This window comes from Microtus oregoni, unplaced genomic scaffold (genome assembly GCF_018167655.1).
Source record: "Microtus oregoni isolate MIOR12 unplaced genomic scaffold, Mior012 000045F_ref0000178, whole genome shotgun sequence".
Lineage (NCBI taxonomy): Eukaryota > Metazoa > Chordata > Mammalia > Rodentia > Cricetidae > Microtus > Microtus oregoni.
In genome coordinates, this window is record NW_024543219.1 from 6,329,718 (window position 1) to 6,353,073 (window position 23,356).

The 23,356-nt window shown below is 45.5% G+C and overlaps 1 gene segment (V, D, J or C); it reads left to right on the forward strand.

Annotated features, from left to right (window-relative positions):
* The window catches only part of LOC121434988, a 172,299-nt gene extending 163,105 nt beyond the window's left edge, over positions 1 to 9,194 (forward strand). The window contains 4 exon segments of the C gene segment in view: positions 6,484 to 6,762; positions 7,231 to 7,296; positions 7,626 to 7,739; positions 8,971 to 9,194. Of these exon segments, the coding sequence occupies positions 6,484 to 6,762; positions 7,231 to 7,296; positions 7,626 to 7,738 (458 nt within the window).
* The last annotated feature ends 14,162 nt before the right edge of the window (positions 9,195 to 23,356 follow it).

A 23,356-nucleotide genomic window follows, 5' to 3' on the forward strand; every position in this document is an offset into this window, starting at 1 on the left:
GTGGGGTCTAAATCTGAAATTTATTAGTTGCTGCCGTGAATTGCAATAGAATTTGAGGGCCAATTAGTCTTTCATAAGAAAATACTCAATGCACAATGGAAAACTCTATCCTGAAGATTAATAAGAATAGATTTTCAACAACTACCTTGAAAAGCCATAGCTCGGGGTCCTGGTTCTGGTTCTGGTTCTGGTCTCTCTCTGGTCGGGAACTAGGGCCACAAAAGCTTGGATCAGATGAGCCTCTCTCACTCTCAGGGGGAAAAGAGTTGTCATGGTGTAGAAAGGAGGGTTAGAAACATTGAAAAGACATGAAAGAAGCCATTAAATGTACTCTATCATCTATATCTGTCTATTGAGAGATGGACCGATCTGCCATCTAAGTCTCTTTTCTTTTTCCTTGAAAACTTGCATTAAACCAGCAAGGTTGACTGCAGGTTAGGTGATCCCCAAGATCCCTTCCTCATCTTGGTCTCTTTTCTTTTCTTTCTCTTCTCCCTTGAGAACTTGCATTACACCAGCAAGACTGGCCACAAACTAAGTGGTCCTCCAAGATCCCATCCTAGCCAGGGTCATGCTTACCTCATCTGTTAGCTCTGAGTCTGGAGACTCTGCACAAGGCCTCAGGGACCCATATTCACCCCAGAAACACAGCCACTGGCTCCAGAACAGTAGAGAAGTGATGGAGTTCTCCTAGAGGCGCTGCCCACGGGCAACACGGTCCAGGGTTTGCAAATCCAGTCTCTATAATGAGTGATTTGACTACCAACAGTCAAGAGCTGGAGCCAAGCCAGAGAGCAACAGTCTTACAAATGACCTCCAAAATACCAAGTCCAATGGGGCAGTCATTACCTCTTACATGGTGACATGAGAAGTTTTAATATTCTAGAGGAAATGAAGTGGGAAAGGTGCAGGGAAGTAGGAAGTCTGGCAGTCCTAAGTGACTGGTACCATCAACTCGGTCTCTGCATTTCAGAGAATAAAAAAAACTTAAGGGTTTTTTATTTATTAATAGGTAAGGGTTCTTCATTGCCTGTTGCTTGCAGGGATTTGCTTAGTATCCTTATTTCTAAGGAGAGAAATGCCAGAGCAACAAAAAGAAGGAGGGAAGCCACGTTATGTTATAGCGATTGCAGCCTGATTGATGTTTGGCAAATTGCATCTGAGTAAAAACTACTGTGTTTCATTTTCTCTTTAAACCATTTCTACTTGAAATTAGGAATTATCTTCTGTGTTAAGAGTCAAATCTTTGAGGCTACTCCTTTGGGCAGGGGAAAGGAGGTTGAAAAATAAACGCTTACTCTCTGTTGGGCCACTGGCCACACGTCCCCGCGATACCCTACTTTCTTCTCTGGGTTCTGCCAGCAGTGGTGGAAGTTAATGTGATGTGTGAAGCTCGGGTGGGGAAAGTAAGAATTTTAAATCAGTTCTTCAGGTCTGAGAGCTTCAACTTTGAATAATGGTCCTGAACTGGCTGTCTCTTTTCCCCGGCTCTAGCTCTACCTCCTGAGTTTGGTGAGAGATCGCATGATCCACGTAGTCACACGATTACTATTCCTTCCTGAGACATCCATCTGGCTCCAGAATCAGAAGAAATTATAAAACAAAACTAACTGAGGACAGCAGCACAGGACAGACCTCCCTCACCCACACACCACACAGCACTAGTGGGGTCCTGTCAAACACAGCCACTTGGCTACTCAACTTTCAGGTCCCTGGCCCTTTTCTAGGCTCAACAATTAGGAACCAAACTCATTACTACCATGAAACTCCCTGAGTAATGGAGGAAAAATAGGACTCAAATCAGGACACACTATTTGTGGCTCTAGAGAAAGGAACCAAAGTATGAGAAAATGATGTTTCTAAGGCCTCCTGTCCTTGCTTTTCAGTCACGGTAAGAAATTTAGTATTCTATATCTGTATCCTGCTATTGTGCTTTTCTTGGAAAGTCTTCTCAAAAAACTGGGAGCTCAATTTGACTTCTTGAAATCAGATGTCTGTCACCATCTCTTGCCCTGCTTCATCCCTGTCCCGGCACCTCTGAGATGGAGACATCCTGCCCACATTCCTATCCAAACATTCAGCTACTATTAGCTCAAAGAAGGACATTCTGTGTACTCGGCCCCCTGTCCTATCAAGGACAACTTTTAATCCTCTGAACTGTGGGCTCTACAGGCTGAGACGCAGGCTGTGAGGAATGGCACAGATGTTCAGACTCAGGCCCAGGGCTAGTCCCAGGCTGGTTATCTGTAAAGCAAGGCTATAATGTGCTCCTGGAACACCCGGCAGATGTTTTTTGGAGCTGGCACAAAGCTCTTTGTGGAGCCCCGTAAGTTGAACTTTTTCTTTATTTCTGTGGATAACTTGAGTCCAGACTAGAGCTACACCCCCCCCCCCAGTTTATATTACAAATTATAACTAGTAGATTCGCTTACATCTCAGAGACAGAGTGGAGCAGAAGGAAGTGAGCCAGCACAAGGACACTGAGCTGCTCACATGCTTCTCTAACTGCTTTTATTTTTAATATACAGACACTAAAACTCTAGTCCACATTTATTTCTGAACTCTTCAGGTCAACCTAGAAAACAGAGGAATCTTTTTGAAATTATACTAGTAAATGTAGCACTGGGGGGAAGGGAGGCAGTCACAGGCATGCTTGGGCTCAAACTCCCCAGGATGTGGCTTGTTTCCTACAAACACCTTCGGCTAAGTTGACTAGTCAGTGTGCCTCCTGACAAAGCACAAATATTCCTCCGCTAGGAAGGCTTTGGAGACAGGTGGTTAACCAGGTGAGAATAACCAGGTAGAGCAAACCTTAGGGCTTAAGTGAAATCCCAGACTGGCAAAGAACCGTGAAATTCTGAGTGGCATGTGTTATAGATGCCACAGTTCCTAGAGAACCAATGGGATCATAAAGAGCATGTAGAGAGGGCGGTCTCTATCTCTCTGCTGTTTGCCCGCATGTAATTTTAGCACTGTATGAGTGTCTTAAGAGAATGGCTGAAAACAAAATGAACAGTATTGTCCAAGTAAATACATTTGAAAGAAAGCATGAAATACAGTCATATTCATGGAATAATAAGAGATTATTCTCAAAGATAAACAATGAAATCTTTCCTTTAAATGTTATCTTCAAATATTTGTTTAAATCAAATGCAAAGTAGACTAAGTTCCATACGACAACTACATGGAGTACATTCTACTTATTTAAAGAGAAAGGGTCAGTTCAAACCAGATAGCTGTTTTCTTTGATTACCATGCCAATCAGAGGCCAGTAAATTGATTGAATAAACTTTTCTTTCAATTGTTTTAAACATATGGATCTTAACTTAGGGAGAGAGCCTGAGAAAATGTTTTACTAAGTCAATGCTCTGTGTTCAATTTGAAACCCCAACAACTATGTTCTAATCTCAGCATGTGTGTGCATGCATGTCTCCAGACATCCACCTTGCCAGCTATATTATAATATTCATGCTATTCAGAAATAATCTCCCTATCCCAAATATTAATTGATGATAATCTCTTGATGCGTTTAGGTTTTAAAATCCCACACAAGCAGCTGGGCAGGAGGACTGAGTGTGCTGTTAGCCTTAACTACTTAGAGAGACCCTGTCTCAAACAGCAAAAACACAAGCAATCTATCACTATCCAATTTACTCAAATTGAATCGTGCTCTTGAATAACTGACAAGATGAGTTTGAGTTTGCATTGGTTAGTTTGATTTTTTTCAATTGAACCAATTTCTAACTCCTAACTCTCTTGAAAATCAGCCACAATATATCTCAAGCCACAAACAGGATAATGAACAAGAAATGCCATGCTCCTGGAAGGAGACAAGTAATGAAGACTTGTGGTTTCCAGCCGTTAGTGCTGGGGTTATCAGTTTTACTGTCAGCGACTTCAGTGTGTAAAAAACAAAACAGGAAATAAAAAAAAGCAAAGATTTTCTCATGAGGGTTGAGAGTGAATATTCTAAGAAACTCTTTTAAAACAGAAAGAAAGATAGAAAGAGAGAGAAAAAGAAAAAAGAAAGACAGACAGACAGAAAGAAAGAAAGAAAGAAAGAAAGAAACCAAATCTTATCTAGAGCTAAAGCCAAAATAGTCAGAATCATGGAAAGTTGTCTCCTTCCCTGAGTGCCAGATCCCCATCTTTCATTTGAGCTTCTTGGTGAAGAAAAAATAAAAAGAATTATGATGCAGACATGAGGAAGCCTTCTTGGGACAGCTTGTTCTCTTGGGCTCGCCCAGATCCACCGTGATCTAATTATACCGTGGAGATCAGCAGCCACCTTCCCATTAACAACCACTCCTCTCAACCAACCCGGACCAACTGACTTGGTCAGAGCTTTACTACCGTGGACCCCATGGCTAAAACTCAGACCCAGACTCTGGATAGAGTGCTAGAAAAGTCAATTCTTTTCTACTTGCATATGCACTACCAAGATTTTCTGTTTAGCAAAAGATCTGCTGTCTTGATCATAACCCATAACAGATAACGTCCATTGTGATTCGCCATAGTTTTCATTTGATACCAACAACCCCAGCTCTTTATTAGCAAATACCATGGGTGTATGGGCTCTGTTCATGAGAGAAATTACTGCTGAAAGTCAGAAATAAGTTTTAGGATTAGAAATCTGTTCACAGATCAGTGGCTGCTCCTTAATGTAGGTAAGAAGAAGGCTCTTTGTTTTGTGGTTATTTAAAGATAATGTAGAATCCAAGTCTCTGTGGACACAAAATTATCACAATTCAGAAGCTCCAATCAGGCAATATGAGAATTATTACTGTCTTTCTCAAAGCGTCAAGACTGCCCGTTTTAAGGAAAGAAAAGGTGCATACCTAGAATAGCACTAGGTTATAGTCAAAGCAAGGTATGAAAGAAGAGGCAGGTAGAGGATCCAGTTCTGGGACCAGTGTTCATTTTACAGCCCCACTTAGAATAAAGTAAGAAATAAGTGTAGCTTGTTCTATTTACTTTCTGAGGATGATGGTTGTTATCTGATGGTGTGTGCCTCCAGTCTTATCACTCAGAAGATACAAACAGAAGAGTCACGAGTTCAAGAGCATCCCTGACTACATAGCAAGTTCAAAGCCCGTCTGAGATGCATGAGTCCCTGTCTCCAAAGAAATGACTCCAAGGAGGTAGCAAACACCTTTAGTCTGGGATGCATGAGACCCTGTCTCCAAAGAAATGACTCCAAGGAGGTAGCAAACACCTTTAGTCTGGGATGCATGAGACCCTGTCTCCAAAGAAATGACTCCAAGGAGGTAGCAAACACCTTTAGTCTCACCACGTAGGAGGCTGAGTGAGGTAAAAGGATCAAGGGTTTGATCAGCTTGATATACAGTTAAAGACTATATCAAACAAACATAAATAAACAAAAACACTCAAATTGTATAGTAGGCAGGCCCTTGGGAAAAGAATCAGTATCCAAACAAATGGAGAGAAATACAGCCTTTCCTTCCAGTGCAATCTGTTCCAGTCTACAGAACAGGGAAAACACCTCACAGTAACTCCAACTGCCACCCTCTGAGTTTGAGTTGATTATGCAGACCTTTCTAGAAGTCTGTGCTTTTAACTGACACATGCAAAGTATGAGCGCCTTCCATAATCTCCTCCAAGGGCTCCCATATTTAAAATTAACAAACTGACCCAGACAGATATTCAGCCTGACCTCAGTTGTCCAACTAACTAACAAATCATAGATAAGTCCAGCTTACCCAAAAACTTGGTTTTAAAAACTGTTTGTGTGTGCACAGGTAGACATGTGTGTGCAGGTCATACACACATGAGGACAGGGAAGCCAAAGGACTACACTGAGTATTATCCTCAGAAACACTACCTATCTCACTTGAGACAGAGTCTCTTGTTGGCTTGGCGTTCACCAATTAGGCTGGAGCTAGCTGGTCAGCAAGCCCTGAAGATCCCATCTCTGCTTTCCAGTGCTGAGATGACAAACACTTGCCACCATGCTGGCATTTTTATGTGGGCTCTAGAAATCAAACTGAGGCTCTCATGGTTGCAAAGCAAACACTTCACAAAATGAGCTCTCCAGCCTTCTTTGGGTTGGGGTTTGGTTTAGTTTGATACAGGGTATCATATAGCCGAGACTGCACTGCTACTCAAGGGTAACCTAGAACTCCTGATCCTCCTGTTTCCATCTTCCTGCTGGAATCAGTGGTATATAGCACTATGGTGGGTTTATGCAGTGGCAGGGATCACACCCAGGGCCTCATATTAGACCTCCGTTCTAGAAATTTCTTTATAGTTACTACACCACATCTCTCTTCCAGTACTATCTCCTTTCAGCTCCTTATGAGAAGCCAAACTAACTGTCCCTTCTTTCCTCTCACCTTGCCCATACATCTATGAAAGGCTATCAGGGATACCACTAACAAGGTATAGAGTGTTCTAGATTCTAGCCAACACCAGTTTAATTCTCCTAAGGCTGTAAATTATCATCTCAGTTAATTATATTTTCAGAAATTCAGCCTCCTACTACACCATCTGTTTTCATTATGAAAAATGGAACAAATGTTGCCTGTCTGGTGAAGGACTTCTATCCCAAGGACGTGAATATAAGTCTCAAGTCATCCAAGAAGATAGCGGAATTTGACCCTGCTATAGTCATCTCCCCCAGCGGGAAGTACAGTGCTGTCAAGCTTGGTCAGTATGGAGATTCGAATTCAGTGACATGTTCGGTTCAGCACAACAGTGGAACTGTGCACTCGACAGACTTTGAACCACATGCAAATTCTCCCGGTGAGTATCTAGCTTGAAGGAGCTAAGACGGGAAAAGTGGAGGAAAAGAAAAGCGGGCAGTGTGAGCCCAGCATAGATTACTTCTGGTTTAGCATTATGCTGGAAAAAAAAGGCGCTCATCTCTGGCTAAGAAGGAATTGCTCTGCGTCTCTCCTCTTATTTAATCCCCATTGCTCATCTTCACCAACCACGGTCTTTTTCATATAAATGTCTGGCACCAAAGGTATTATTTTAATCCAAAAACTCTACAAGGGTGGTTGTCCCATCATGGGATTGAAAATCTTTGTTCTGCCTACAGATTAGAGAGCATCTTGAGGTTGTCCTGATGATGCCAAAAGTCCCAAATCGAAGGAATCCTACCTGTATAGACAGATATATGACCCTCTTGTCCTCAGTTTACCAACCCAGAGTCTCCTCTTTTTGCTTCTTGCTTGCCAACTTAATCTTGACCACTGTTGTTTTTTCTAGATGACATAAAACCACCAGAACAGGAAAGTGCCACACAAACTTCAGAGACTTGCCATGGCTCAAAAGGTTAGTTCAAACAAAGTGGTTAAAACAAATTCTGTCATTGTCACCTGAGACCTCAAAGCCTCAAACTTCAAAAGAAAACAAAAAACATACCGAATCCGCTGGTTCCCCGTCTCCATCCCAGCAGAGCTGGCCAGGCTGTGAGCCTGTGTTTTCCTCCTGTCTGAGTGGGCACAGGAGCCTGGGGGCTCTGAGTGCTGCCTGGCACTGTGCTGGGTGTACAGGCCAGGAAGAGCTATGGCCATTTAGAGCAGACTGGTGACAGTTGTTGGCACTGTAGAGAGAAATCTAGCCCCTCCTGAAGCCGCTGTTCTACTTTTATTCCATCATAGTTCACAGCAAAGATGTAAACATGATGTCCCTCGTAGTGCTGGGGCTACGGATGCTGTTTGTCAAGAGTGTCGCCATCAACTTTCTCTTTACTGCCAAGTTACTCTTCTTTTAAGGTAAGAATTACTCACTTCATATTCCCAACTCCGTCCTAATTATGCTATAAATTGGGAAGTATGTTTGGAAATGGTAACAAACAAGGAAAGTGTGGTGGTGCCGTCCCATAATTTTAGCACTTGGGAAGCTAAGGAAATAGGATTGATGTGAGTTCAAGACCAGCCTTGATATATAGCATCAAGCTGGCCAGGGCTATGCAGCAAGACCTTGTTTCAAAAGAAAGGAGGAGGGAGGGAGAGAGGGACGGAAGGAGAGAGAGAGACCACACTAGACTTGCCTATGAAGACTTTCCTGGGCTGGAGAGATGGCTCAGTGGCTTAGTGCACTGACTGCTCTTCCAGAGAACAAGAGTTCAATTCCCAGCACCCACATGACAACTCACAACCATGTGCAAGTCAAGCTCCAGGTATCTGATACCCTCTTCTAGCCTCCAGAGCACTGCACACGCTCCAGGTATCTGATACCCTCTTCTACACTGCACATGCTCCAGGTATCTGATACCCTCTTCTACACTGCACAAGCTCCAGGTATCTGATACCCTCTTTTAGCCTCCAGAGCACTGCACAAGCTCCAGGTATCTGATACCCTCTTCTACACTGCACATGCTCCAGGTATCTGATACCCTCTTCTACACTGCACATGCTCCAGGTGTCTGATACCCTCTTCTAGCCTCCAGAGCACTACACACGCGTGGTCCACAGACACACGTGCGGGTGAAACACCCATGCATACAAACAAAATAAAATACTCCTCCCCTTATTTTTCCCAGTGTTTCCAAATGTTTATCAATTTCTATTCCAGGAATGACCCAAAATTTTGAGGGTTGGATTGATCTCTAAGTACAGCCAATAATTCCCAAATGGGTATCTAGCCCCACCTGCTACTGCACTCGCAATCTGGAGGCCACAGGCAGCACAGCAGTATAAAGAATGTTGCCTGCCCTAGGCATCAGAAAACCGAGTTTTAGTCCTGACCCTGTGACTAGGTCTCTGATCCCATGGCCATTTTGTTTACCCTCTCTGGGCCTGGGTTTAAGAATGGTTATAAGAAAGCCAATGGGTTTGAATACTATTCTGACCAGCAGAACCTCTGCCACGTTCCACAACTGATTAATGATGTCTGTAGTGGTGCAGCATAGTGGGTACCCACCATCCCAAAATGACATCACCCCTGCAACCCCTTCCAGAGCTCAGGGTCTATGATTCTGTAACGACTTTCCTTGTCTTGCAGGCTGGCTGGCATGAGGAGACTGATTCCTGAAAGAAATCAAAAGCTTACAAAGATGCTATATCAGAGGCTTCCAACTCCTAAGTGCTTCAAACTGACCCTTCACCATTGCATCTAAAGGGCTGCTAGGAAAACCAGCCATTCTGTGACGGCAGCAAGCCAGCTAATTCTCCAGTCTGGTAGAAAAGCAAAAGCCCTGGGGAGTGGGGTTTGTGTGTCTGGCTTTACACGCTGCTTTATAAAAGCATAGAAAGCTATGAAAATATAGACTTGTTTTCTTTTACCCATATAACTATTATACTTTGAAAATGGTGTTCCATCCTTCTTTATTTACCCAGAACTAGAAAGTGGGGAGAAGCAAATACCAGTTTAATAACCCGGGAGGAAAATGGTCTTGGGAGAGAGAACATGTGTCATGTTAGCTAAACATGGAAAGCTGCACTCAACCCACTCCTAGCCAGCGCCCTCCTCCCTCCCCTGAGGTCAGTATGGCCCACTGTCTTTGCTCTCATGCCATGCGGGAGAGTTTTCCCAGCAGCACTAGGGCGCCAATGACTTCAGCACTTTCTGTTTCTCCTAATACTTTATGCTCATCTGTGGCTCCCGAAGGCTCTCCAAACAGGCAATAAAGCTTCTACAATCACATCTAACCATTCTCCACTCTATTACCAAAGATGAAAGTAAAATACAGAGAGGAAGGATACCTCTTTCTGTGAACTGACTTCACTGCACAAACTGGCTGAGTCCCAGGCGCAGTACTGAGGGTACAGAATTGCGACCTGTGCCTGGCCTGCCAACCACTCACTGGACAGCAGTTTTGGAAGCAGGGACAAGAATGTGACCTCTCTCTTTTTCCCTGTGAAGGTAGCTTTTTATTGTCTTTTTCTGGCCAGTCTGTGCCCTGGGCTTTGACATCACTGGGCACAGATCCTTTCGCCATGGTCTTTGATGTTGGTGTTTTCCTGCCTTTCTTCTCCGGCCTGCCTCTGCTGCATTTGTTAAGCTGCAACCTCTGCAGTCACTCACTGTGTGCTGCCTGGGAAGAAGTCACTCAGCCCTGTTGAGCTATTAGTCTGCTGGAAGCCAGAGTGGGCATGTTAGTCACACCACAGCTTCCTGACCCCAGGCCTGTCTGGGGGACTAGGCCCTGGTTTCCTGCTCTGTTAGCACAGCAGCACCTTCCGTGTGGCTTGCAGCTCTGTTCAGCCCAGCCAGACAAGGCCGCAGCTTTATTGGTAGCACCAAGGCAGGAGCACTGTGGTTTCCTCAGCTACTACAAGAAGTATAAAGCAGGGACCATGGTGTGACATGAGCAATTACTCCTGTTAATTCCCCTGCCACCATTGGCCACAGACTCCAAGCCAAAGGAGGTAACAATTCTGGGAGGCCCTGGGTTCAGGAAAATCTAAGAGGATAAGTCAGATCTACCCAAGGAACAGCAATGATAGCATTCCACACATCACCTGGTACATATGACGACCGCCTAGTCCCAAAACACTCACTTCTGCTCCTGGCTGTGACATCAGAATGCTATTCTGAAGTTGTTAGAAAAGATCACATCCTCATTTTTCAAATGGAACAAAACATTTGCCCTGCCCGCCCCACCCCCAGAAGAAAAAAGTTTGCACTTTGTCAAAAGTCATTCAGTGAGGCAGATATACTGCTAGGAACGGAACCAAGGTCTCAAGACTGTCAGCCCAAAGTTACTGTCCCCTGAGCTCATTGCATCACCGAAATGAGGACGATGTGTCAATCTAAATGTCACTACATTGAGCTCCAGGACTGCCTCTTGTCAGCAACAAATGAGAGGACTCTGACCCAGCAGCCAGAAAAAAAAAAAAAAATCCTAGCACATCACAGAATTATAAATTTCTTCCACCAAAATGAATCTCCAAAAGTTTTAAATCGATATTTTAGTTAGCAAACAAATAACAAGTTTGATTATAAGATTTTCCTACAGGGATGTCATTATCTTCTTGTTCAGATCCACCACCACCCACATTACTCTCTCACGTTCCTAACCCCTCCCACTGGCCCTCTCCCTCCCAGAAATTGTTCTTCCTCTGCTCTCAAGTGTGTGTGTGTGTGTGTGTGTGTGTGTGTGTGTGTGTGTGTGTGTGATGACTGAAGGCAGGATCCAGGAAAGATGCTGCCTTGGGATGAACCGTGACCTGTGGTTTGCTCACCTCATCCTCTCGGTTGCTCCACATACTGGCTACGTTTCACTTACTGTGTCTAAAGTGCATGCAAACTCCTGCCCAAATTCATTTTGATAAAGCCTCCTGGGTCTGGCTGCAGCAGAGTTCTAGAAGTACAGCATGGCATCCCTGGCTGTCCGGAGCCAGCTGGGAGACCGGGAGACTATTTCTAACTTCTGGCTCTTCCCTCCCTAGGGTTGTCTGTAATAACTGGTGATATATTTAAGATGCAGACGTTAATAGAGAAGTAGAGAAAGGTGAGAGCGTGTCTCAGAAACTGAAGGGGCATCTGTTTCAACACCACACACCAGTTATTCCTAGAGGAAATGGTCTTGTCTCAGGATACCATTGAGCTCCACACTCAGTACCTTAGAAAATGTGTTCAGTTCTTTGACAACTAGCAGGCATGTTCTTCAATGAAGAGAGAGAAACGTTGTCCAAACAAAATAAATAAAATGGGGGTTTCAGAGGAACAACATGACTAACCATAGCAAGATACAGGACGAAGAAAAGATAGGAATGGATTTAATAATCCACTCGGAGTCTCAGATGAATGCTTACTAATTAATACACTGCAACAAGTAAGCGATGGTGGAGATATAGTGATGGTGATGTCCCTAGCCTGACACCTGCACCACCCTGATACCCTCACAGCAAACAGCACAGGCTCGAGGACAGAGAAAAGGTATTTCCTCAAGTTGTAGTTCTCCAAAGCCAATCACAGGAGACGCAGGTGACAAAGGCCCAGTGAGCCAGAAGGGAGATGTTCTGCTCCTTGGAAGCCAGAGTCTCCCCCGGCTGTGCCCAGGCCTTTTATTAGCAATCACTTGGGGCACCACTAAAAGCTAGACTGGGATACAGACGCCTGAGAAGGATGCCTGACAACCTGAGATGTGACTTCCTGTGGAAGTGGGCCACTCCTCAACTGTGCTCCAGGGGTTTAGGTACAGGCTTCCTGGGCACCTGCATCACCGTGGTGTCTGAAGCACAGTAGTAAGTGCCACTGTCCTCGGGCCTCACTGGAGAGATCACCAGGTGGAAGGTTCTGTAGACGCTGCTGTGTCTTACAGAAAATCGACCTTGAACAAAGTCTGCATCACGGGATCTTGTATCGTCCCTGTAAAGGACGAACTGAAAGGACAGATCTTGCCTTCTGCGATACCAAAATAAATCTGGATTTCGATAAGTTCCATCATAAGTGCAAAGCAATGTTACTCCACTGCCACTTGCGACTGTCTTGTCAGGTGAGCTCTGGGTCAGCGTGACACATAGCGCATCCTTGTCTGTGAAGAGGAAATGAGACAATAGTAGCTTCTGAGTTCCCAGACACTGACCAGCTCAGAGGAACTCAATAGAGAACAGGAATGAATGTCACAGGCAGAGAATGACTAGACAGAAGCTAATCATGCAGGAACAAGGGACCGAGCCTCCAAAGGTCAGAGGAAGGGAGAGGGGTACAGAGCAAAAGAAATGCGCCCCTTACAGGTGAACAAAAGGCTGAGAGTCAAGCCAAGAATCATCCTTTAGGTCAGTGCAGGAGGCAGCCCATGGAGAAGGCCGCTGGGAGCTCTTTAATCTTCACAGGGCTCTGGATGGGCCGGAGATAGACCGGAAATGAGGGGAGGCAGGCATCTGCTCATGTGACTGTCATGTGACTGGGTCAGCTGAAGCTGTGAGGTAAGCGCCTGCACGAGGGACTGCTGCGGCTTACAGAAATGTTGGTCTCCAGACTGTCTGGGACTGAGACTTCTGACAGTGAAATGAGTTGCTTTAAAAACTAAATGTGAGGAGGGGTGGAGGGAAGGACAGAGGGAGGTTGAGAACGTGGGATAAAGGGAAGGAAACTGACATCCCCGCCATGGCATGCTTTGGCATACTCAATTCATAAAGTAACTCGCTCTCCATTCCGAGGGTCTCTGATCATGGCTGGCGCCAGTCCATGAATCACACTCCAAGTAGCCCTGTCTCAGGGCACCTGACCTCTGTGCATTCACCTTGTAGAGCTCAATAAATGAACAAATGGATACGTTCCTGTGTAGTACGCAATGTGTAAAATCAACACATAAGCCCATCACCCCTCTGTATAAAGGTGGAAAAATGGGCGAACAAGATTGTTTCTAACACCTTTTCCAGCCTTGGACCCTGCAAGTCTTGGTTTCTGGTCTTGAGGGGTGCTTGCTGATCCTGACAGTGGTTACTGCATTGCGCTGTGTATCTTCCTGTCTCGTGGGACTGTCCACAGCCTACACTTGGCTACAGCGGTAAAATTACTGCCCCAGAGAGAGCTTCCTGGCAGGTAAAGTGCAATGAAGCTTACTAAGATACTGTTCTGAGAAGCCCTGTATACCTGCCACGTCTGGAGACCCTGTGCCATCCCCTCCCAGTCACGCACCCCAACAATACGGCTTTCCATGTAAGCCATGACACAGTATTTAGGAAGCACTGCTCTGGAATCAGAAACACTAATTCACTCCTCAACCCCATGAGGGTCTGCAAAGGCCCTTCCTCCTCCCCTTTTTCCTACATCTGCTTCATCAACAAAACCTGTTAGCACTTGGAATCACCAGCCCATCTCCTTCCCCCTCTCCCCTCTGCTCCTTCATGCCAACATCAGCTCTTACAAGGACCACCGCAAAGAGTCCTAACTGGTCCCCTTGCTTCTGATCTTGTCCTGAGCCATCCATTTTCCAGGTCTTTAGAATGCTAACTGCTCCTCTTTGCCTGTGTCTCTGAGCTCCTACAAAGCTCTGGCCCTTGCCTCTTTTCCAGCCGTACTCACATGTATTCCTTGCTTTCTCGGTCTCCCTCAGCTGTTACAGCCTTTCTTGTAGTCCTCCATCAACTTCCCTGTCCCAGCTAGTTCCAGCTGTCTAAAACTCTGGGCCTAGTCCTTTATGACCTTCACTCCAGTGAGATGTCCCTGGCCACTCCACTTGGTTCCTAACTCATTGCCACCCTGGATTACTGGATTGCAAGTCTGTTGGAATTTTCCCTCAGATTGCTATCTGAAATCACAAGGATTTGTTATATGTTTTATATATATATATCTATATGTATATATATATATATATATAAAATCACTTCTCTCTTCAGTCTCAACACACACACACACACACACACACACACACGAGCTCCGCAAGACTAATGACAACTTCATCTTTTCACTATGAAAAGCTTGTCTTTCAATAAGTAGATGTGCAGTGGAAGAAGGCTGCTCCACTGAAAAGCTCACCAGAGAGGTTCAGTGTGAGGTCCTTGTCTAGCATCCTGAGGCCCCAGGGGTGGGGAAGAAAGAGAGAAAGAAGGAGGAGGAAGAGGAGAAAAAGAAGAGGAAAGACTTCAGCAGCAGCACAAACACAAACACAAGAGAGCAGTCAATATTTATTTCAAATCAATGACAGCTAAAATTTACTAATATCTGGAACATGCCGTATTTGGGACATCACTCTACATTTTTTTAAAAGTATTCATTATTTACCTGGAATTCTATTTACACTTGTCTTCCTGAATTGTATCTGGCAGCCCCAGGCATGGAGAGTTCTCAGGAAAAATACTACCTGGGCCAGCATCCCACTGTGAGCATCTTTAAGGCCCTGCATGTTGGAGGGAAGATTCGGAGTGAAAGGGCTGCTCTCCCTCTCAGAGCCTGCAGCTTGGAGGGATCCTTGCACACAGTTCAATCCCTGCTGGCCGAAGTCATTTCCACAGCTTCCAGGTCCCCAGTCCATCCCTGGACTGAGCCATTTTCTTAATGACTTCTCCTATTGCCCAACTTCAGTGACATCTGACCACATGCAAGAGCATGGGTTCCACGGCCCCTCACAGGGGACACATGCAGCCAGTTCACACGGAGGCACAGACGCTGGGTGCAGTGCTCAGTGGCATAAGTGACATCTCCCAGATGTGGTGTACTTTTCCTGAAAGGCGTTCTTCAGAAAGGGCCCTTCTGAGGGGGCCGCACAGTAAGCCAGCTGGGCTTCTGCAGTCAGCACCCATTTATCAAATATGCAGATTAATATGGTCCTAAGATCACTGTTCTCAAAACTATTCAGGGAGAAGATGCTAACTAAATATGGGGGAAAATTGACTTTTAAATTTAGCTGAAGGTTTGTTCTATCAATCAACAGTTAAAAAAAATCTAAAGACCATACCTTTCAAAGGTGTGTGTGTGTGCACCTGTGTGTGTGTGTGTGTGTGTGTTTGAACATACTCAATGCATTATTCAGAAACCACAACATACATGTGGGGGTCAGAGGACAACTTGCAGAACTCTGTTCTCTCCTTCTATCTTGGGGAATCTGGGGGTGGAACTCTGGCCAACAAGCTTAGGAGAAGGGTCTTTCACATGCTGTTATCTCCCTGGCCCAGGATTTCTTATCTTTATGCTGCAAACATGTTGTCATAGAGCACTGTGCTCCCCTGAGACTTGAGCCTGCTGTGCTCTCTCCTAAATCCAAAGAATCTGAGGAGCATGAGAAATATGTCTTCATGCCCACTGCTGTTGGGTCTACAAAAGACTGCAACTTTTGTATGACTGAATGAGCCCCAAGTTCTATCCGGATGTCGTAGCCCCCTACTGACTAATCGCCCTCAGAGCTATAGCTGTCTCCCTGATACATTGCTACCTGCAGCCCGAGCAGCTCACAGGGAACTAGGAGTTTGCAGGCATCACCTACCACCTAAAAAAAAGGACTGGTTTTCATAGCTTGAAATCACCTCTCAAGAGAGGTAAACAAAACCTCCTTTATCCTTCATTCTGAGTCTTGATAACTCCTGTTACTAAAAGAAAGTTGGAAAAAATGTAAGAACCAGAAGACAGAGAGAAGGGCTGCTGAATACTGTCTCCTGCGTGTGACCGAGCTGCTGGAATCAGGAATTCACCTACCACAGCAGCCTGCTCTGGGTCTGCACCAGCCTGGACCTATCAACAGCCAGTCATGCATGGAGAGGGTGCTCCTGGGGCCCTTACCTCTCCCTGCTGAACTATTGGGTAGTGGTGGATTGGGGGGCAGGTTATGTTCAGAAGTGTATCGAGCAGTCAGCCTGCCGGGCTCCATACCCTTAGTCACACAGGTGGCCCTGGCTTAGCTGGGCAGGTCACCAAACAAACACAAAGTCATGACCATGGTAAAGGGACCCATAAGGCAGAAGGGGAATGGCTGGAGGAGGGGAAAGATAGAGAAGGCGGGGTGAAAGGAACTAGAATGCATTATAGATGCATATGAAATTGTCAAAGAATGAATTTAATTAATAAAATAGGGGAGAGGTTTTGTTTTGGGGTGGCTTTGTTTCTGACCTTGCAGCGCCCTCTGCTGCTCTAACCAACCCATCTCCATAAACAGGTCTAGCTGGAGCTCAGCAGAAAACTGTTTGGAGGGAAAACACGCTCTTGGCACACCTAATCTCAAAGCTGCTCTTCTATTGCCATCCCCCGTTCATCTCTGAGACTGACAGCTGCTTCTGTATTGGTCCAATGGGCACATTCTTTGCCAGTCACTAAAAGAGGACAGGCTTCAAGGAAATGAGATATTACTCTAAGAGACCCAGAGAAGTAGACATTTTTGCCTTCAAAATACCTAAGCCACAATCAAGAACAGGGAAGCTTGACTGGATGGATGCAGACACTAGATATACTGTGGATACTACAAATCTATGCTGGAAGGGAAGCCTTAGAGGCATCAGGAATGTGTGGCTATGGAACAAGGGTCCAGAGAAAGAGCTTTGGCACCACTGTCTTCCTGTGGCACCTTCCATTCCAAGATGCCCGGGGACAGCTTGGCCTGATGAATACCAGGAAGTGCTCCAAAGAAAGACAAGGGCCAACACATCACCAAGCTCCTGGTTTGGGGGAAGACCTTTCAGATTTGGGAAATAATAAGCCTGAAGAACCCTACCTTGATCCCACCCACTCACCCCACATTACCCTCTATAATGCTGGATTTTGGGGAAACACTCTGAAGATGATGTCCTGGGTGCCACTTCTGGAGCAGCCTGCGGGAAGGACAGTCTTCATCCTACCAGGTCTTTGATATCTTTATGATGGAATTGTGTCTAACTCCTAGCAGTCGGATTTCTCAACCACAGTCTGTGGGATCTGCTCCACAGCTGTTCTCTTGACCAGCAAGAGCCAGCAGGCTGCATCTCAACTACCAAGAGCTGACAATTGGTAGTGGCTCCCTGGAACACACTGGTAAGAAGGATGCTTTGGTCACATCTACACTCAGAGGGAAGAGCACTCTTCTCTTCATAGTCCCACTGTGGGAGCGAGGAGAGGAGGCAGGACCTCACTGTTTCGTATTTGCCATCCACTCATGCAGTGTCATTCCGCATAATGGGTCCTGAAGAGACACCAATCAAAGCCAACTCCCTGCTGGATTATCCTTTTGGTAAAGGGCAAACTTTTCTATCTCTGTCTTTTCCTTGGCTTCCCTGGGTATCCCACAGGCCATTTCCCTTGCTATCAATTGTTACTGCCTGATTCCTTAGAGATAAATCAAGAAGGTCTACCTCTCATTTGCCAAGTCTTTCTTCATGGTGTCATATGCACTATTTAAGAGGGAGAATCATTCCCTGCCAGCCAGTAGCTCCTGTAGGGAGAGATTGCCCGGAGAAAGTGGTACATGCAGAGAGATGCAGAAGGTAATGCTGGAACTCAGATGCCCTGAGTTCTAGTCCTAGCCATGACTTAAACCTACCTACAGGACCTGGAGCAAATTTGTCTCTATCTTTCCAGCAAATACGCTGGGAAAGGCAATCTCTTCCAGGTCTCTCGCTCAGCTCGCCACTGTATTGAGCAGTGAGGCTGACCCAAGGCTTAAGAGTTGATACCATCCCATGTGTTGCTTGAGTCCCCATTGTCCAGCAGGAGGAGAAAGGAAAGCGTGTTTCTTTATTGGGGGTAGCAGAATGACTTGGTTCAATATGTGTGACTCATTGGAGCCTGAGGACATGGATGTCCAGATGACAACTTGAAATTCAGTTATTACTGCATCTGGGAGAGAACAGAGTGCTGAAAGCAACCTTTGGCAAAACCATCAATATGGGGGAAAAAAAAATCTGCCTGGGTGTGATAAGATTTTTGAGATCTTATTTATCATCTTCATCCTGAAATGGACTCTGATCCCTCCTTCATCTCCAGAAGAGCAAAAGAGGCCAGCCCCTTCTCAGGGAAGATGGTGTCTCTGAGTAACAGAGGGTGTCTCTTTCTGGGGAGGAAAGAACAAAGTCGCCACCTTTGAGCCATGCTGATGCAGCAAGCTTTTGCAAGGTGCTTGCTTCCGTGGGTACAGAATTCATAGGAACTGGTATTTGAAGCCATGACTGGAAGAGTCATGAAACTTGGCAAATAATATCTGACAGAATTACTTTTTTTCACCTGAAAATTGTTGGAGAAGAGATTGATGTGTTCCTTAGGGAACAGTAGCAAAATATGAATATTTAATACATACTCATAATACATATTCAACTTAACAAATGCTTATTAGGAACCCACTGTTTTCCTAAGGATCACCCAGACTGATTTCTGAGAAGATGTTGTCAGCACCAAGAGAGAGACAAATGTTTTATCAGTGGGTCAGGCACGTGGGTGGAACGGTTTTCATCATGAAGCCAGGACTTATTTAACAGAGGCCCTGAGTGACAGGACTTGAGAAAAAAACGTGTGCAACATGCAATAACCTTCAACAGCAGGTAATCAGCAGTGATGCTTTCTGATTGGCTCTAGCATGTATTTTCTTACTTTGTAGGGTAGAGTTCTCTCCCACTATTGCATGTTTTCCTAAGCTGAAGTCCGCAGGGAGAAACCATCTGAAGAACAATGTTTTTGATATTGGGTTCCTGGTACCCAAGGAAAGGCAGTCAATACTCTGTGCGTTTGTGTAGTAGGAAGGGAAACCTGGTCCGCCTGGTATACTTGATGGCCCCCGGGCTCTCCTCTACTCTAGGTCAGTGGTAAAGAAGCAAGAGTTACCCTTCCTGACACCTATAGAACAGCACAGGTGAGAAATAGCTGAGTAAGGTTTCCAGAAGGTTTCTCTGATCCTTGTGAATACAGAAAAGAAATCTGGAGCATCCTGACATGCTTGGTCTCTTCCTCCCGTGGCCTGCATCTTAGGCTGCAGTAGTCAAAGAAAGATAACCTCAAATGGCAGTTCAAGATGCTGGCCTCCACTCCTGCCTGATATCTCTGTAGACACTGAGGAACAGACCCAGCTCTCCGTAAAGAACTCTGAGGTGCTCTGTGACTTGTCTGCCCAGAGAGCCCCACTCAGAGGTGCCTCGGCAGCCTCGCTCAGTAGGAGCACCTGATACTTGGAGGCCTGGAGCAAGCTGCATGGGGAATCACCTTATCCAATGGGAGGTCAGTCTCCCTTCCCAGAGGGTCTCAGATTCAAAGACAAACAGCATGTCCTGCAGAAAAGCAGAAGAAAAAACTACATTTGCAACTGGAGGGCATGAAGCTTAAGAAGAGTTGTGTTTAAACCAAAGGTGTTGGTTTATTTGCTGTGTTTCAAATTATCTGGATTCCTTTAAGAAACTATAGCTCTCCCTAAGGATTTGGTTCCAAAATTTTGACTTCAAACTCTAAGAAGATCAAACACTAAGGCAGATGGCAGGGTTGGAAACCACCACTTCCCGGTATGCTAAGTAGAGACCTACTTTTCTCTCTCTCTCTTTTTTTTTCTTTTTTGTTTGATTTTGTTTAGATGAGGTGAATTAGATGAGCTGGGGGGTAAAAATGACACAGTATTTTTGAATACTTTAAACCCAGAGAAGCAATGAAAAACTCCCAGCTTAGAGAATCAGTCCTTACTGACCTCCCAACTTTGCAAATGAGGACAGTGGAACTCGGAGAGGAAGTAAGGGTGCTCAAAGTCACACAGCTGAGCCTGATCCCAAGGTCCAGGGCAGAGCCCAGATGTCTCATAAGCTTGACTAGTCCAGACCCTCCCAGAATGGAGGAAGACAGCACACTCTTTATACAAAGTTTAGGCATTGATTCCAAAAAGAAATAAATCACTACGTGTTAGCTGGGGTTGGGAAAAGCTAGCTGAGGCAGGGACCATGACAGACAGCAACTGAACCAGATAACAGAAGAGAGGAGCAGCTACCCACAGAGACGGAAAACAGAAGCCTGGGTGGAACACTGGCCTTGCCTTCAGACAATGACGTAGCTATCGGACCTGCTCGTTGACACTGCGCAAGCTGACTCTCCCAGGGGAGCTTAAATTCGGTGAGATTGCACGCTGTGATGACTTTGACTTGTGGATTACAGATACAGAATTGGCTTGCACAGCCTTCTGGAATCATCAAGTAAGAATCGTATCCCTGGGCACTGCCTCAGTCACAGCACCCCAGTTTAACTAAAAGAATGGTGTCCCTTCTTCCTCTTCTGAGACCTGGACAGTGGAGGAAGCTTCTAGTCCTTGGGAAACTCTGCGAAGCCGTGCTCATTAGGCTGATGCCACGGGTTTTTGCAAAGCCCTTCAGCTCAGTGCCCAGCAAGTCAGTGGCTCTGAGCTGATATTTGGGAAGGGAAAAAAACTCACAGAAAATCCAGGTAAGTGTGAGAGTATCTAACCCTCTTTCTAAATGTGATTTGAGATCTTTTTCATGCCAACTAATGGGCATACGGCTTCCTGCTCTGTGTCTGCCGAGACTTAGGTTCAGTTGAGTTTTTTAAAAAGAGAAAAGTACCTGATCCACCTGCAAGGGGATAGAGCTTTGCCCAACTTCCCACAGGATCGCGTAACCACCCCCACACCACGTCAAACCGTCCAGCAGCTCTTCTGTGCCCTTCATGCCATGCTGGTCTTCAGGTAAAGAGACAACTCTAGAATTCTACAGTCTCACAAGAGTTTCCAAACCTTCAGGTCATTATTTTTAAGGTCATGTGCAATGTATTTGACGTGGAGGAAAATAACAGTGAGGGCTGTTAGCTGCCGGCCACACGCCTTCTGTTTATTATCACACTCACTCTTGATATGGCTCTGAGTTCGGTGCAGCTGCAACCCTCATTTTAAACATGACTTCCCTGTTGGTAAGGATGCTTGGGAGGCAAATAATTTCATAAAGTCCATGCAGTAAGAAAGAGAACTCAAGGGCCAAGAGTAGTGGTCTAACCTGTAAGCTAAGTGCATGGGGGGCAGAGGCAGGAGGATCACTGCAAGTTCAAGACCAACCTGGTCTAGATTGTGAGTTCCAGACTAGCTAGGGCTAGCTAGTGAGACCAAGACAAAGGGAAAAAAAGGTTAAATGGATGAAATTGAATAAACAAAAAAGGGAGGAAGGACTTGAGGCTTAGTTCATGACCTCTAGGTACCAGAGATGAGTGTTTACATCTGAGAATGTATCTGGGAAGCCGCTGGAGCCTCGTTCTCCCCAGTTGTAAGAACTAGAAGTGTGTCTTACAGATGGCCCAGCACTGGACAGACAGACTCCAGCCACCCAGCCATAAGCTCCTAACCCCTAAACCAGCACTGACAGGCTGTTGCCATTCTCCCACTTTGCAGATACGGAAACTGAGGTGAAGCAAGTTAAAGCACTTGCCCTTGATGTCAAACTCAAGTCTCTGACCCTGGAGCCTTGAGCTCCTTCAAACTAACTGTACCTGCCAACCAGCTGGATTGATTACTTATGTAATTAATAAGGCAGCAATCTAATAATCTCTTAGGTAAAAGGGCAATCAAATATTTTCCATTGTCCCACTCAGAAATAGCCATGTAATTGCACAATTGCACCGTGATTCTGCCTTTGCCCCTCCCCCCCAGAGACTTGGTAGAGCTCTGGCTCCTGGTAGTTGGCAGGAAAGTCTAGAGAGTATTTGTAAAGCAGTGTGTGGCTGTGGGAACCAAGGAGGATCTGAGAAGCTCGTCTTTGGGAAAGGGACAAAACTGACAGTAAGCTTGTGTAAGTTTTAATTTCTAGTATTCCAACTTTCTCTCTGGACCCCTGATATGCAAATTTTCTGTTCTGTTTTATAACCCAAGTCCGCACCACAGCAGCTTGTTAGCAGATTCCAGTCCAAACAATTTCTGGTGTATTCCTGCCACATGCAGGACACCGCCCTTGACCCTACACGCCCTTTACCTGATAATAAGATGAGAATGGCACTGGCCCACTGCACCAGGAGTCGGGCTACTGTGCATAAAGGAAAATCAACCGACTCTTTGGGCTTCTATTTTTTCTCTCATAAAATGAGAAAGAGGGAAGAGAAGGAGTCTGGACCTCTGTGTTGCTGGGCAGAGAAGCAGTAGGGGATAGATGCTAATACATTTCCAGAAAAGTGATCAAAACTATGAGAAAAGGGGGGTTTGCGGATAGTCCACAAAACCCACTACTGCTCCTCATTATGCAAGGCTGGCTTTACCTGGGAGCTTTCTAGACCAACAAGCAAACACTGGGGCTTCAGGGGAAGTTCGGACAACTGAGTTTTTGTAGAGTCTTGTGTCATTGTGTGTCTGCTGGAGCCAACAATAAGCTGACATTTGGAAAAGGAACAATTCTGAGGGTCACCCCAGGTATGTTTGATGACATTTACTTGTCTCTAAACCTAAACCATCACTTTAAAAATTCTCTGGAAACAACATTACCCGCTGACCAGCATCTTCCACTGCATTGCTAACTGGTCACGGTGGCACCATAGCCAGCCCTACAACAGAACCTTAGACTAACTGGTCATGGTGGCACATAGCCAGCCCCTACAACACAACCTTAGACTAACTGGTCACGGTGGCACCATAGCCAGCCCCTACAACAGAACCTTAGACTAACTGGTCACGGTGGCACATAGCCAGCCCCTACAACAGAACCTTAGACTAACTGGTCACGGTGGCACATAGCCAGCCCCTACAACAGAACCTTAGACTAACTGGTCACTATGTCTCAGGATGATGCTCACTGCTGTGTTCTAACTGGGTCCTCCCAGAATGTTTACATCCTTGCCTGGACTGAGTTCTGTGCACCAGAGGAGACCCTTCTAATACTCTCTCACTTCTGTGCTCTTGCTGACAAACTGGTGCCTGGGCTTGGAAAAGGACTCTTAGGCCAGGCATCTTAACAGCCCTTCTCTTCACCCCATGAGGCCAGAAGGACGCTTTGGGTGATGCCTCACCATTCTCAAAACAACCTAATCTCTATCAGCTTCAGTGTTGCTGAAATTTTGCCTTGCGAGACAATTTCTATTTTCTACA